At 41.1% G+C, this 14,380-nt stretch overlaps 2 protein-coding genes across 27 annotated transcripts in view; one reads left to right on the forward strand and one right to left on the reverse strand.

The window, feature by feature from the left end:
• PTPRD (protein tyrosine phosphatase receptor type D) overlaps window positions 1-14,380 on the reverse strand; it is a 722,358-nt gene that overhangs the window by 616,060 nt on the left and 91,918 nt on the right. The window lies entirely within an intron of this gene.
• LOC308466768 (putative CENPB DNA-binding domain-containing protein 1) lies at window positions 8,993-10,943 on the forward strand. The gene is made up of 3 exons (XM_080987953.1): window positions 8,993-9,114; window positions 9,680-9,747; window positions 9,920-10,943. Exon 3 carries the CDS (start codon window positions 9,946-9,948, stop codon window positions 10,660-10,662), a length of 717 nt encoding a protein of 238 aa, XP_080844079.1. The 5' UTR covers window positions 8,993-9,114; window positions 9,680-9,747; window positions 9,920-9,945; the 3' UTR covers window positions 10,663-10,943.

The following is a 14,380-nucleotide window of genomic DNA, read 5'->3' on the forward strand; positions in this document are numbered from 1 at the left end:
CGCTCCCGGGATGCTCCTGCAACTGCATCATCCTATGGCAGTAAGAGTTAATACATACATGACTTAGTATAATAAACTTAGGCCATGAGACAAACTAAATTATAGCTAAGCAATCACAAACTAATTAATAGAAGAGAACTATGTACAAATCAGAGGCAGTGTATTACCATAATAATTACAAAAACACTAATCTCATTAAACCAACCTGTAACATGATTATCAGCTCACATGAATTAGTGATGCTGACTTCTCATAGAAAAAAAATGTAAGGAAAGCAGGGGAAACACTTTCCATTTTTATTTATTTAATTTTTTTTTTTTTTTAAATGAAGAGATACTAATGATGGGCAACACAACAAAGGGGACATGGAGATCACACAGTTTCCTTTCAGGGTTTAAAAAAGAATTGTTTTTTCTTTTTCTTTTAGGAGGAGGATTAGAAAACAAGCATTTGCTAGTATTTGGAGTAAAGGCACAAATCAGCTAAATGTGGCTTTCTGATTGTGATTTGTTGTTCATTTGCTTTCATTACTCAACAACATTTTTAAACCATTTTTAATCCGGGTCAGTAATAGCTTCTTGTTATGCCGATTATGATGAATACGTAACAAGTAACAGAAGCACAGGAGGGTGGGAATTAGTTAATATGTTCCTTAATGGGGAATATGCTATAGTATTCTTTTCCTGGAAATATTAGAAACCCCTGATTATGCGATCCGTGACCATAAAGCAACTTCCGCCTTAAGGAGGAGGTGGGGCTGCGAGCTCTCTCGATCCCTCCACATGCGCGGAGTATGTGCTCAGCCCCACGTGATTGGGGGATTCCCGGCTGTGTCACTGCCCAGGCAACCAATCCAATTCGTCTGGGGGTGTGGCCTGCTTGATTTAAGCAGGACGCAGCAGGGAGCTCTCCCCTTTTCGCGCTTCCAGCTGCTCTAGTTTTCCCACCCTCCCGCCCTTTAGGTTTTTCATCTCTTGACTTCAGTTGGTCGCCGTTGAGGGGCCTAGTAGGACTTTTTCCACTTGGCAAATTGGCACCGGCCACTTGGTTTTCACCTACCTCGTAGCGAATCATCACAACTTGGTAAGGTTTGGCGGTTAGGCATTGGAATATTGCTGGAGAAGAGAGGAGGGGAGGTAGCGCCATCATCTGCCCCACATATTGAAGGGTATTCTGTTAAAGGAATCTGGGGGTGTGGCCCTGTACAAAGCCTGGGAAGGCTAGAGCCTAAGGCACGACCCCTATCAGGGGGTCGGGACCTTACCACGCAAAGAATGATTCGAGACTTCACATTTTACAACACACTTCCCATTTAAGAATTTTCTCCTTAGGATTAGGCTGTACATTTTCCTCACTACCACATGTGCTAAATTTGATGACATTTTAGTTAGTGTTCTTTTGCAAGGAGAATTTTTTTCTCACAAGATCTTAAACAGAAGCTAGAAGTAAGTCAAGGCTTACCTATGCTCTTGTAGTTCTTATATTCAAGCTTTCAAGGCACGGTAGTGAACATTATCTCGAAGATAATGGTTTGGATGCCAAGAACCGTGGATGGGAGGAAACTTGTGGAAAAGGACTGTCCTGTCCCCACATCCAACCTCAGCATTTGGCCCCTCAAAGTCTCTCTGGAGCATGAGTAGGCAAACTAAGGTCCGGGGGCCGGATCCGGCCCAATCGCCTTCTAAATCTGGCAGTGGACGGTCTGGGAATCAGCATGTTTTTACATGAGTAGAATGTGTGCTTTTATTTAAAATGCAGCTGTTTTGTCTTCCCCTCTTTTTGGGAACCACTACCCCAGTCCTCTCTCCAGCATTGAGCGGTGTGTGTGTGTGTGTGTGCCCGCATTTCTTTGTCTTCCTGCATCTCTGTGGAAAACAAAAAAAAAAGGTCTATTTTGAGGAAACCTTTGCATCTTAAACAATTTAATCTGGGTTGTGCAATAAATTTGCAAAGCAACACCAAATGGTTTGGAACCTCGCTGTGAAATACCACTTAGCCATACAAAAATATTGTTTCCTGTAACTGACACACTTACGCCACGTGGTGACAGTTAGGGCCGGATTTAGGTTTGATGAGGCCCTAAGCTACTGAAGGTAATGGAGCTCTTTGTCAACAACAAACGGTCACTGTTTTTGTGTGTGTTGAATATATGCTATATGGTAATTTATGGACCTAATAAGTATCTAAAGCCATTTGGCACTGTTGCTGTATTTAGGTTTTATCTTATTTGCTTTTTAATCTTATATTTTGGAAATGTACATCCAGTTTTTTCCCCTTTAATGCCCCCCCCCCCGAGAGTTTAGCTTATAAGTAAATGCGGCACTGGTGACAGTTATCTAGTTTTCTGATCTAACCTGGCCCCTTCCCCTTCCTTTCCTTTTATTGCACCTTGATACAGATATGTAGCTGATGAAGCTTCTCCTGCCATTTATCTTCATGCTTCCCCTCTTTCATTACTATGTCAGGCTGCTGTTAAAAAGAGCTAGACCAGGTTTTTTTAAAAGATGGAAGCTGTCCAACAGCTCCATGTATGGAATTAGTTTCATAGAGCAGGATTACAGATGTATTGTTAGACACAATTCGGGTAGTTCATATTGGTAGCCAGCATAGCAACTGCAGGAAACTAGGGATGCCATATTGGTTAAGATTTGTTTTAGTTCAAATCTGAACTAGTTGTTTGAAGAAGAATGTTAGGGACAAAGGGTATCTTAGAAGCTTGAAGCCAGCCCTGGCTCTCTCTCTCTCTCTACACACACACACACACACACACACACAAACACTTATTGCTGGTTTTTATTGTTAAACTGCTTCAATACATTTTGTTGTTTAGTCATTTAGTCATGTCTGACTCTTCGTGACCCCATGGACCAGAGCATGCCAGGCACTCCTAAAATATAGTCTGAAGCTCAACATAAAAAACCCCCTAAGATCATGGCCACTGGTCCCATCACCTCCTGGCAAATAGAAGGGGAAGAAACGGAGGCAGTGAGAAATTTCACTTTCTTGGGCTCCATGATCACTGCAGATGGTGACAGCAGTCACGAAATTAAAAGACGCCTGCTTCTTGGGGAAAAAGCGATGACAAACCTAGACAGCATCTTAAAAAGCAGAGACATCACTTTGCCAACGAAGGTCCATATAGTTAAAGCTATGGTTTTCCCAGTAGTGATGTATGGAAGTGAGAGCTGGACCATAAAGAAGGCCGATCGCCACAGATTTGATGCTTTTGAATTATGGTGCTGGAGGAGACTCTTGAGAGTCCCATTGACTTAAAGAAAGCAATTCATAATGGAAATAAATAAATACATTTAAAATATGTTCTGCAGGCCTCGGGAAGTTGGCAGCACTCTTCTTCCACTTGTGCTGAAGCAGAATCCCTTCTTTTGATACATGCAAAAATATTTTAAGAAGAAAAGGAAAATTGGGTTGGTTGCAAAACAGCCTGATTAGAATGGAGCATACTCAGACGGCACAGAATACTGTCTGAATGTTGGAGGCGGGGGTGGAAATCTGTGGAGGGATAGAATGTAACAGTATGTCCAGGAAATCCTGAAGAGGACAGGATCGCTCCAAACTGAAACATTTTGTTGCAAGTCCAACCTGTTTCGTTTTCTTTGGCATTATATGTTAAGTAAAAACACGGTAACCCTAAAATAAAAAAGGCACATGAAATGCATGAACAAACACAGTAGACAGAGTGCACTTTCTTGATCATCATTTGATGTGAAAACAAAATGCTAAATCCTTACATTGTAACAAGGAGGGGGCAGGGGAGGACTGCAAAAGGAAGAACAAGAATACAAGTAATGACTATTCTAACCTTTTCAAGTTCACCTGATGTGTAGTGCCCTGAAGCTTTACAATTTTACCATCCACTTCAGGAGAAGAATGTCCTTTGTTACAGGAGCTCAGTGGTACTCACCTTGTAGGGCAGAAAATCCCCCTTGGGGAATGTGGAACTTTCATACTCCATATCTACCATGTGTTGTTCTATTTATAGTCTCTTGTGGGGAATGCTTTTGTGTGTGTGTGTGTGGACTATTTCTCCTGATTTTTCAATGAGGGTTTTTCAACGAGAAGCAAACAAAACACAAATATCCGTGGATGTCTACAAACCATTTTAAATAACTACAGATTGTCATACAAGTTGCCTCATGCTGCTCTAAAAACAAACAAACTCTAATAACTGAGAAGTGCCAAATGTTTCAGGAGCTGACTTGATTTGACACTTGGGTTTTTTCCTTGCGTTCCTCATAATGTTACGGTTATGATTGCCACAAAGCAAAACAATGAGAGCCAGGTCAATCAAGGAGCAATCATCAAGACACAGCATGCTGACTTTGCCTCAGACTCATGGAATTGAAAATAAATTGGAAAGCACAAGGGAGAAGGACACCTTCTTCTGAAATTTTGTGCATCCAAATTTCTCCCTGCATTTTGCAATTACAAATTACTTGGTCTTGTTTCCAAACTGGAATCGACACATTAGGAATTCCCTCGTGTTTTATTTTTGAATTTCCAAATGTTGTTTTCTTGCAGTTAGGCACACATTTGGATGAAGAATGCTTTAGCAAAGTTTCAGCAATCTGCACATATGTTCATTGGCAATATGGATGAGATGGGCGGGGAGTGGAGACAAAAATGCACTGTAAGAACTGAGCACTGTGAAAAACTGTGCATGCACATTTAGCAGTCTATTTTAAGCCGCCCATAAAGTAATATGGTTAAATGCCATAAACTCACTTGGCAGCTAAAAATTCCTCGGTACAAAGTAATTGCATTCTCGTAATGTTGAATCTCGTAAACAATTCACTCAGAACAACTTTATTAAATGAAAACTTTAAACAGAGCAAGGAAAACCCCTTTCTCTACGTTACTGTAACTTATCATTGTGTTGTCAGTAATATTTAAGTTGCTGAGGGGCTTACACCAGGGTTGGGGTATCTGTGGCTCTCCAGATGTCGTTGGACTCCAAGTCCCATCATGCTCAGGCAGCATGACCAGTGTTCAGAGCTGATAGGATTTTTGCATACCCTTCTCATAGGCTCTGTTGATATGCGAGCTTTTCCCCAATTGTACTGTATCAGTACACATTTGCTCTGGGTACAGTGGTACCTCGGGTTACAGACGCTTCAGGTTACAGACTCTGCTAACCCAGAAATAGTACCTCGGGTTAAGAACTTTGCTACAGGATAAGAACAGAAATTGTGCGTCGGTGGTGCGGCAACAGTGGGAGTCCCAAATTAGCTAAAGTGGTGCTTCAGGTTAAGAACAGTTTCAGGTTAAAAACGGACCTCCAGATCAAATTAAGTTCTTAACCCAAGGTACCACTGTATATCATTTGCTCACATACTGGTTTGGATTATGAGTTGACCTGAGAATGGAAAAGCTCCTCTGCCATTCCACTAGTGGGAGAGTCCCAAGAGCAGAGTTCTGCTCATGCGCAGGGGTGTATGAGGGGGGGCGGAGGGGGGTTTGTATGACAAGATGGCCCGCTGCCTCCCCCCAGCTGTAGCGTGGTGGAGGGCACACACACAGTTAGTGTGGGCGCTGCTTGCATCGCGTCCGCACGGTGTCCATACTGGCTGCCGCGCATGCACAGTCCATACGGACGTGGCGCATGTGCAGTCCATATGGTCATCACACATGCATCACCGTGCAGTTCGCCCTGCCCCTCGGCGTCCTGCCCCGGGTGATGGAGAGGGTTCCTTCTCCACTGCTCATGTGATCTCAGGTTCCAAGCCAATGTCTGTTAAGAGCCAATGTGAAGCATGAATGTGTGTCACCTGACCTGTGTTCTTCCTTCTTGTAGAACAGCAGAATTTATGGTATGCAGAAACATGTAATTAATACCCTACTTTTAACACTCCACGTGCAGATAGTTGCTCATGCTGGAGTGTTCATGTGTCCTACTTGAAAAATGAGGGACCGTGAGTAAGGAAAGAAAAGGGAAAAGAACCTTGCAAGATCCCCATCAACTTTTAGTGCAAATTCAGCCCACCATTTTTTATTATTCAGTTGGGTTTTCTCTCTCTCTGGTCAAGATGTAAGGAGCCACCCTCAGCTCATGTGGCATAAAAGCTGATAATCAGTTCTCCCAAAGCTGATAGCTACAGTTTTAACTTTCATGCACAGCTTATTGACGACAGGACACAGTATATCTGCAGCCTGTTCACAAATGTGACCTCCATGTTGGTCATGTTTCCACTATGTGTGAGGAGGAGAAAAATTAAGTGTCTGGAAAAGGGGAGATTTGAAGTGAATCATCCTGAAGGGTACCTTTTATGTTGCCACTTATGGCAGTAGAAATATATATATATATATATATATATATATATATATATATATATGAGCAGCAATGATTCAGGTATAAGACAAAAAGAACGCAGCATGCAATGCAGGGAATAAATACTATTCAATCTCACCTAGCTATTTTCTTGTCCCTGAAATACTACTTGTACCTAGCTGTGTTTCATTTTGGATAATGACAGCTTTTATGAGCCTCTTCCCCCCTCTGTTAAGTGAGTAATAGCAAGTAAGTGAGTAAGATGATATAACTTACACTTCGCTACTTTGCAAATAATTCCACATGACAATGCTTAGTATCACACCAAGGCTTTGGAATTGCGTTGATTGACTTCTCTACATCAAAGAAAAGAGGAGTCACTATAGTGACTCTGGAGTGGGAGTAAAAAAAAATGCAAGAAAAATCATACTGGGGAGGGTTTGGCACTGAATCCCATTTTTTTGATGGATCTAGCACTTTTGGATTTTGAGTACCAATCATTAATGCCATTAAACTTCTTGTTCCTTAATTGCATACTAATGTGGGAAACTCAAGGCAAAAAATGTGCTGGCCCAGACAAGCCCATAATCAGATATGATTGCATCCAACTATTTTCTCGCACCTCTATTAACCTACATGCTATGTGGGCTGGATCTATACTTTGTGTATCAGAAAGAAAGGGGGGAACCCAATAATCTTTTAAAAAACTCTTTCATCTGTTATGAATTTGTAATTTTATGAGTATATTAAAAAAAAACACCCTTCATAAACAGCAATTATCTCAAATGCAAAGTACTCCCTATCATTTTCAAAGTCAACAGATGTTGACCTCATGGTGGCAACCTTCTCCACATGTCTATGAACCTAATCAGCATTATGCTGCTCACTGCCATGCAAAAGGCACTGTCCTTTTCAAGAAAGCATGCTATATTTGAAGGAAAGGTCTGCAGGATTAAAATCTCACTGAAACTGCTTTAATCTAAATGTTGCTTTGGGCTATTCCTGCAAGTAGCGCTGTGCTGGGGGCAGGGAGGGAGGAAGGAGAGAGAGACAAGAAAAGGACACTTCTAGGACTACAAAGAAATTTATTTAATGGAACACATGTCTACACATTCAATTTAAGGAAAAGTGTGCCTTGACAAGATGATTGCAAGACTTCTGCCTGCATTTTCCTTTGCATCTTTATGTAGTTTCCAGAGAAGCATAGGCTGAGAGCAGACAGGGGCATCAAAACATTCCCCTTTCCAAGCAGCTCTGCACCAGGTGCTAACAAAAACTGGACCGGACACTGCACATTCTCTGTGCTGTTAATTAGAATGAATAGGGCATTCTTAGGCCTTTAGCCCTGATTGTCAATGGTTTTCTAATCCGATTGTTTATTTATTCTGTTTATATTCCAAGTCCAGTCAATTTCATAACAGGCTGCCATGGTCTAGGCCTTCTGTACAGAAGTAGAAGAAGAAGAAAGTAGATGGATTTGGACTTCTTAAAAAACAATTTTTAGTGCTTTCATAGTATCACAGAATTATAGAGTTGGAGGAGACATGTTGGTTCTCTGACATTTAGAGCAGTAATGAAAAAGCAAATCATGATTTTTAAAGCATTGTTAGCAAAACTTTGGTAAATGTGTCCTTTTTATAGTCACTTTTCAGGCTAAAATTGTGTTTTAAGACCTAAATACCTTTGGCAAATTCAATTAACTATTCTTGTTCAAAACACTGCTGTGCAGATGTCTCATGTGTCATAAATTGTATTTTATTTCAGAAACAGAGGCTCCATTTTCTTCTTCTAATGCTAAGTATACAATGGACCAAAACAGATGCATGGCATATGCACAAATGACACAAATTCTAAATCCCTAACTGTTGTGTCACATAACTCTTTAAAAAAAAAATAGTAAACAGATTTGGGCAACATGAATGATTTCCTGAGAACTGCCATTAACATATCTTCTTCTCAGGAGTAGGCCCCAATGTTCAAGGTGATTTACTACCAGGTAAATGTATATATACCTGCAGTCTCAGTGTTCCAAACCTTGAACATAAACCAATAGCTATCTAGTATGATCATTTAAAAAACAACCAACCCCACACATTGTGTTTATCCCACCTTCCATCCAAGGAGTTTAGGACAACGTTCACAGTCTAAATTGGCTAAAAGTAAACTGCATGGATATATGAATCCTGGTCTCTTAGTCAAAGTCTAGCATTATGTCCAATATACCAAACAATTTTTTATCCAGAACACATCAGCTTTAATTTTTTCCCCCATTTCAGTTTTGGGTACAATCCACCTAAAGTTCATTTAAAGCCCAATTTATTTCAGTGATATAACATTCAGCATATCCATAGTCCTTCCATCGAACTAAAATGTTTAATTTTGGGTGGAAATAGGCATTCTGTTTTTCAGGATTGGATTTTCTTTTGACATTATGAAATAAAACTTAAATCTTTTTTAAAAAAAATATTCCTTAGAGTACACATTATGTAAAAATCTGGAATCCTGAGAACATGCATATACAGTGGTGCCCCGCAAGACGAGTGCCTTGTAAGACGAAAAACTCGCTAGACGAAAGGGTTTTGCATTTTTTGAGCTGCTTCGCAAGACGAATTTCCCTATGGGCTTGCTTTGCAAGACGAAAACATCTTGCAAGTTTCTTTCCTTTTTCGTAAAACCGTTAATACCCGGGGTGCATTGCTTGATGAGGTGCAGTTGCGACTTGACTTCGAGGAGCAACTCATAGCACGCGGTGTGGTAGCCTTTTTTGAGGTTTTTGAAGACTTTGCTGATTTTTGAAGCTTTTCCAAAACTTCTTTTGCAGCCATTTGGTAAGTTAAACTTTTAAAACTTTTTTGGGGGGGGTTTTGGATTTTGGGTTGGGGTGTTTGGAATTCAAGGACTTGGTGTTGGGGAGGGGTTTGCAAGAATCTGGAAGCTTGTGTGGTTTTTTTCTGCATTTTTATGATTTTTTGTGACCATTGGGCCACTCTGCTGTTTTTTTTTAAAAAAAATTCTGGGTTTGAATTTCTGTGTGGTGGGTGGCTGGGGGAACAATTGAGGAGGGGTTTGCAAGAATCTGGAAGCTTGTGTGGTTTTTTTTTTATTTTTATGATTTTTTGTGACCATTGGGCCACTCTGCTGTTTTTTTAAAAAAAAATTCTGGGTTTGAATTTCTGTGTGGTGGGTGGCTGGGGGAACAGTTGGGGAGGGGTTTGCAAGAATCTGGGAGCTTGTGTGGTTTTTTTTTAATTTTTATGATTTTCTGTGACCATTGGGCCATGTTTTTTTTTTTTTTAAAAAAAAATCTGTGTGGTGGGTGGGTGGCTGGGGGAACAGTTGAGGTTTTTGAAGACTTTGGTGATTTTTGAAGCTTTTCCAAAACTTCTTTTGCAGCCATTTGAGGTTTTAGAAGACTTTGGTGATTTTTGAAGCTTTTCCAAAACTTCTTTTGCAGCCATTTGGTAAGTTAAACTTTTAAAACTTTTTTTGGGGGGGTTGGATTTTGGGTTGGGTGTTTGGAATTCAAGGACTTGGTTCTGGGTTTGAATTTCTGTGTGGTGGGTGGCTGGGTGCTTTTGAATTTTTTGGATGTGAAGCACTGATTCTTTTTCTTTTTCTTTTTTTTTTTTTGAGTTTGCGAAGGTAGGAGCTGTGCTGCCATGGGACCCAAGAAGACTGCTGCTGCAGAGGCCGGAGAGAGGAAGAAGGAGAAGGTGACGCTGGAAATGAAGAAGGAGATCATCCAGAAGCATGACGGTGGAATGTGTGTGACAGACCTCGCCAGGGAGTACGGGAGGAATCCATCAACCATCAGGACCATCCTGAAGATGAGGGAGAAGATCCTTGCGACTGGTGCAGCCAAGGGAGTCACCAAGATCGTGAAGAACCGCCCAGCTGTTCTGGAGGAGGTCAAGAAGTTGCTGCTCATCTGGTTAGAAGAGAAGCAGCGTGCAGGGGACACAGTGACTGAGGCCGTCATTTGTGAGAAGACCAAGGCCTTGCACACAGACCTCGTCCGGCAACAGCCAGGAACCTCAGGCGAGCCAGAAGTCTTCAAGGCAAGCAGAGGCTGGTTTGACCGGTTCAAGACGAGATCTGGAATCCACAGCGTGGTCAGGCATGGAGAGGCTGAGGGACATTTGCCAGAACTGAGGGACATTTGCCAGAAGTGGAAAGATGTGCAGGCTTCTGCACAGCGGCACCACCCTGACAAGGACCTGACACGTGACCTTGCGAACACTTTTGATACGAGGGTCATGTCGTCTTTCAGGGAGGTGCTGAAAAGGCGGATGAAGCAGCAGACCATGGACAGGTTCTTCAGCAAGAAGCAAAGAGTGGAAGAGGAACCTTCTTCGAGTTGTCCCCCAGAGTCTTAGAAAATGTACTGTACACTTTGTTGATTTTTAAATGTTTTTCTGTCATGTTTAGAAACTTAATTTATTGTTCCTTCAATTTTTGAAATGCTCTTTACAGTATGTGTGACTTTAAAGAGCACTTAATAAACTCTTGTTGTACCAAATTTGGCTTTGTTTGGACTTTTTTTGACCATAGGAACGCATTAATTGAATTTCAATGCATTCCTATAGGATTTCGTGCTTCACAAGACAAAAAATTCGCTAGACGAAAAAACTCGCGGAACGAATTAATTTCGTCTTGCGAGGCACCACTGTATATTGTCAACAAGCTTGAGTAAGCTGGACTGAAGTCAGATCTTGTCACACTGTGTTTTGCTCTACAATCCTATGCATGTCTATTCAGAAGTCCCATTACTTTTATTGGCCTTAATGGGATTTGATGCTGGCTGGGAGGTGAAACCAGAACAACTTCTAAAATGTGTTATCAAATACCACGTCTTACTCAAATCTAATAATTGGAAGCAGGATGTCCCCCCACCATATAGTTATACAGTGGTACCTCAGGTTAAGTACTTAATTCGGTCTGTTCTTAACCTGAAACTGTTCTTAACCTGAAGCACCACTTTAGCTAATGGGGCCTCCCGCTGCCGCTGTGCTGCTGGAGCACAATTTCTGTTCTCATCCTGAAGCAAAGTTCTTAACCTGAAGCACTATTTCTGGGTTAGCGGAGTCTGTATCCTGAAGTGTATGTAACCTGAAGCGTATGTAACCTGAGGTACCACTGTATATAGCAGGATATAAACTACCTACGGACTCTTTAGAGCATCTCCTCTCGGGAATGTTGAGTTATTCGTTGACGATTTGTTCATTGTGGATAATTACTTCCATAATAAGAAAGCCAGATTATCCAGATTCTCATTCTTAACCCTTGTAGTGCAGAAGTCTAATGATTAAGATTTTATGTAATCTCTCTCCTATGCAAGGTCCTGACATTTGGTATGTGAACTTTCACGAAAGCTCCCAAGCTAAAATCACTTGTCCCCATGTGAATAATCTGTAAATGTTAAGTATGAGCTCTTCCTTTTTGCTACTAATAATGTGTAGGTCCTCACAACTTATATATCTTCAAATTTGGTTTCAAAGCCCCTGGTAGAATATGCCACAAGGGTAATTAACAATGTTAGAGATGCTGAATATTTTAACTATTCAGTTGTCAGGCTTCAGGGAATCTGACCCCCCTCCCTCACGGCAGGCTCTTACCAAGGTATTTTATTCAATATTCACAGAGAGAAATGTAGGATGCCGTCTCTAGGATAATGGCGTTACTCTGAGTAAAGTCCCACTCCCTCTGTCTCTCCTATTATATGCCATCCCTACGTTGGCTGATCTGTGTTTTCTGCCTCTGAGCTTTCTGTTCTCCTACTTTCAAGGCCCGCTGGGTCCTAGGAGAAGGGGGCCTGGAAGGCTTTTTAATGATAACATGTCAGACAGCTGCTATGGCTCCGCTGCTTCCCCCTCCTCTTCTTCCATTATCTCCCAGCTTTGTCCCTCTTCTGTCTTTGAGTCACAACCTTCTGTAAACCACCATTGTAAATCTATACTGTCCTTCTCTTCTCAGGAAGGTCCAGGAGAAGGGGGAGGCAGTCTCCAACATTCCTCCTCCAATGTCCAGTCACTGACATCAGTGTAACAAATTTGGTACTTTGAATGTCAAAGAGAGGTATCATAACCATGACCCTATCCCAATAAAATGTTCAATACTATTGTAGTGTGAACCCTAGTCTTTGAGAGCGGTGAGAGACTTCAGGGATTCCAGTGCTTACCCAGGGTCCTGTTTCTTTGGAATGGAGACTTGTGGCGTAAAAATGGTTTTATTTGCACAGCCTGAGCATAAGATGTTAGGACTCACAGCATTATGCTCCAAAACATCATTGTTTTGCATTAGGTTTCTATGGCGGTCCCTCTGCTTTCAGCAGAAAGAACAAATTCAGCCTCTGTGTTTTCCAGCTCCTAGTTCCAGACCAAACTAAGACAAAATGCTAACTCCTGGGTAATTGCTCTTGTACCCACAAGATGAAATAGCCTCTAGCCAGCAGAGGTGGGAAGGCCTATCACCACTCCTGGAAAAGCATCACCAGCTAGTTGTTCCCTTGGCAAAACAAATGCCGTTGACGAGTTCTTTAGACATGTAAATGGGTGCCTAACAGACTTGGCCAGGTCCATTACCTTAACAAATAGACTGGTTTGACCACTTAAGCATTTCTCTGTTACAGACTACAAAGACATCATCCAAACCAACCCCACAATCCTACTCATTTTTTAAAAAGAATGTATTGAAAAGCATAATAGAAAATAAATGTATAAAATATTAATAGTCTAGAAGACAGCAGTGACTGTGCCATGTTAAATCAGTACTGCTTCATGCTACCTCTTCTTTTCTTACTTTTCTTTAGATCCATATTAACAGCTGCAGTTCCAGTGTATTGAATGCAGCAAAAGTGACCACTGCAAAAATCCACATCCATATTGTAGAACAGCGAGAAGACACAATTAAAACAGAAACAGAAAAACAATTATGCCAAATACTAATGCAAGTTGCTAGGATGGTATTATCTTTTGTAACCATATCCCCGTTCATAGTGTTTTAGAAACTAGACTCAATTACAATCCTGTATGGTCTTACTTGGGAGTAAGCCGAATGAACTTAGTGGAACTTATTTCTGAGTAGGCATGTACAGTTCACAGTGTTGTCGGGTGAAATTGTGCTTATAATAAAAAAAATAGTAATTTATTCTATATATGCCGCCCATCTGACTGGGTTGCCCCAGCCACTCTGAGTGGCTCCCAACAAAAAAAGGAAAAATACAATACAACATCACACACTAAAAACTTCCCTGTGTAATGAATATGGACCCAGAATCACTGCCAAAATTATTTGCACCTGTGAGTTGAAATCCTAACTACTTTAATGTCAGCAGTAATCAGAAGGGAGTGTTTTTCAGCGGAGTGATTGCTCTTGCAATATCACAAGCTCTGTAAAACCGAAAATACAAACATGCAGACACTAAGTGGTTTCTCTTCCACAATGTCCTTCAGTGCCACTTACTGCTCCTCTGTTCCAGCAAATATCTAGTATGTTTAGTTTTTATTTGCTTACATTGTCTCTCTTTATACCAAATATACCAGCTTTTATTGGCCTAGAATGATTTGGGATGTGGTCATAAACAGCAAGCAGGGAATGCATGTTTCCTTCCTACTTTCTTTATTTACACCTTTTGCCAAAATAAACCAACAAGTCTTTCTCAGGAATCACAACCAAGAAACAGGAATTTCCTAGAACACGAATCAAGTGCCTGGACACAGAGCAAAAGAACAGACCACTGTTTTAACATTACATTACCATCTCCATGTTGACATATACAATCAGTGCTTTCTTTGCTTTTCCCCCCAGGGGGTACCGGCACCTGTTGTTGTTGTTGTTGTTGTTAAGAAGTGTGACACTCACTGTAACAGCTTGATAGTGAGTATCTAGAGTTTCTAGAAAAAAAGAGCACTGTATACAATTATGGAGTAGGGTTCCATAAAACGATCTAGAATCATAAGCTCATTTCTGCTTGATATCCAGATAGACCAAATACTCCAGGGATCCTGTGGAAGTTTGCCAGTGTCTGGCTCAGAAATGAGCTTTTGGGATTCTTAAAAGACTAGACCTATACACCCCAATTTCACTTATGGTGAT

This window comes from Podarcis pityusensis (assembly GCF_964106645.2).
Source record: "Podarcis pityusensis genome assembly, chromosome: 17".
NCBI classification, from domain to species: domain Eukaryota; kingdom Metazoa; phylum Chordata; class Lepidosauria; order Squamata; family Lacertidae; genus Podarcis; species Podarcis pityusensis.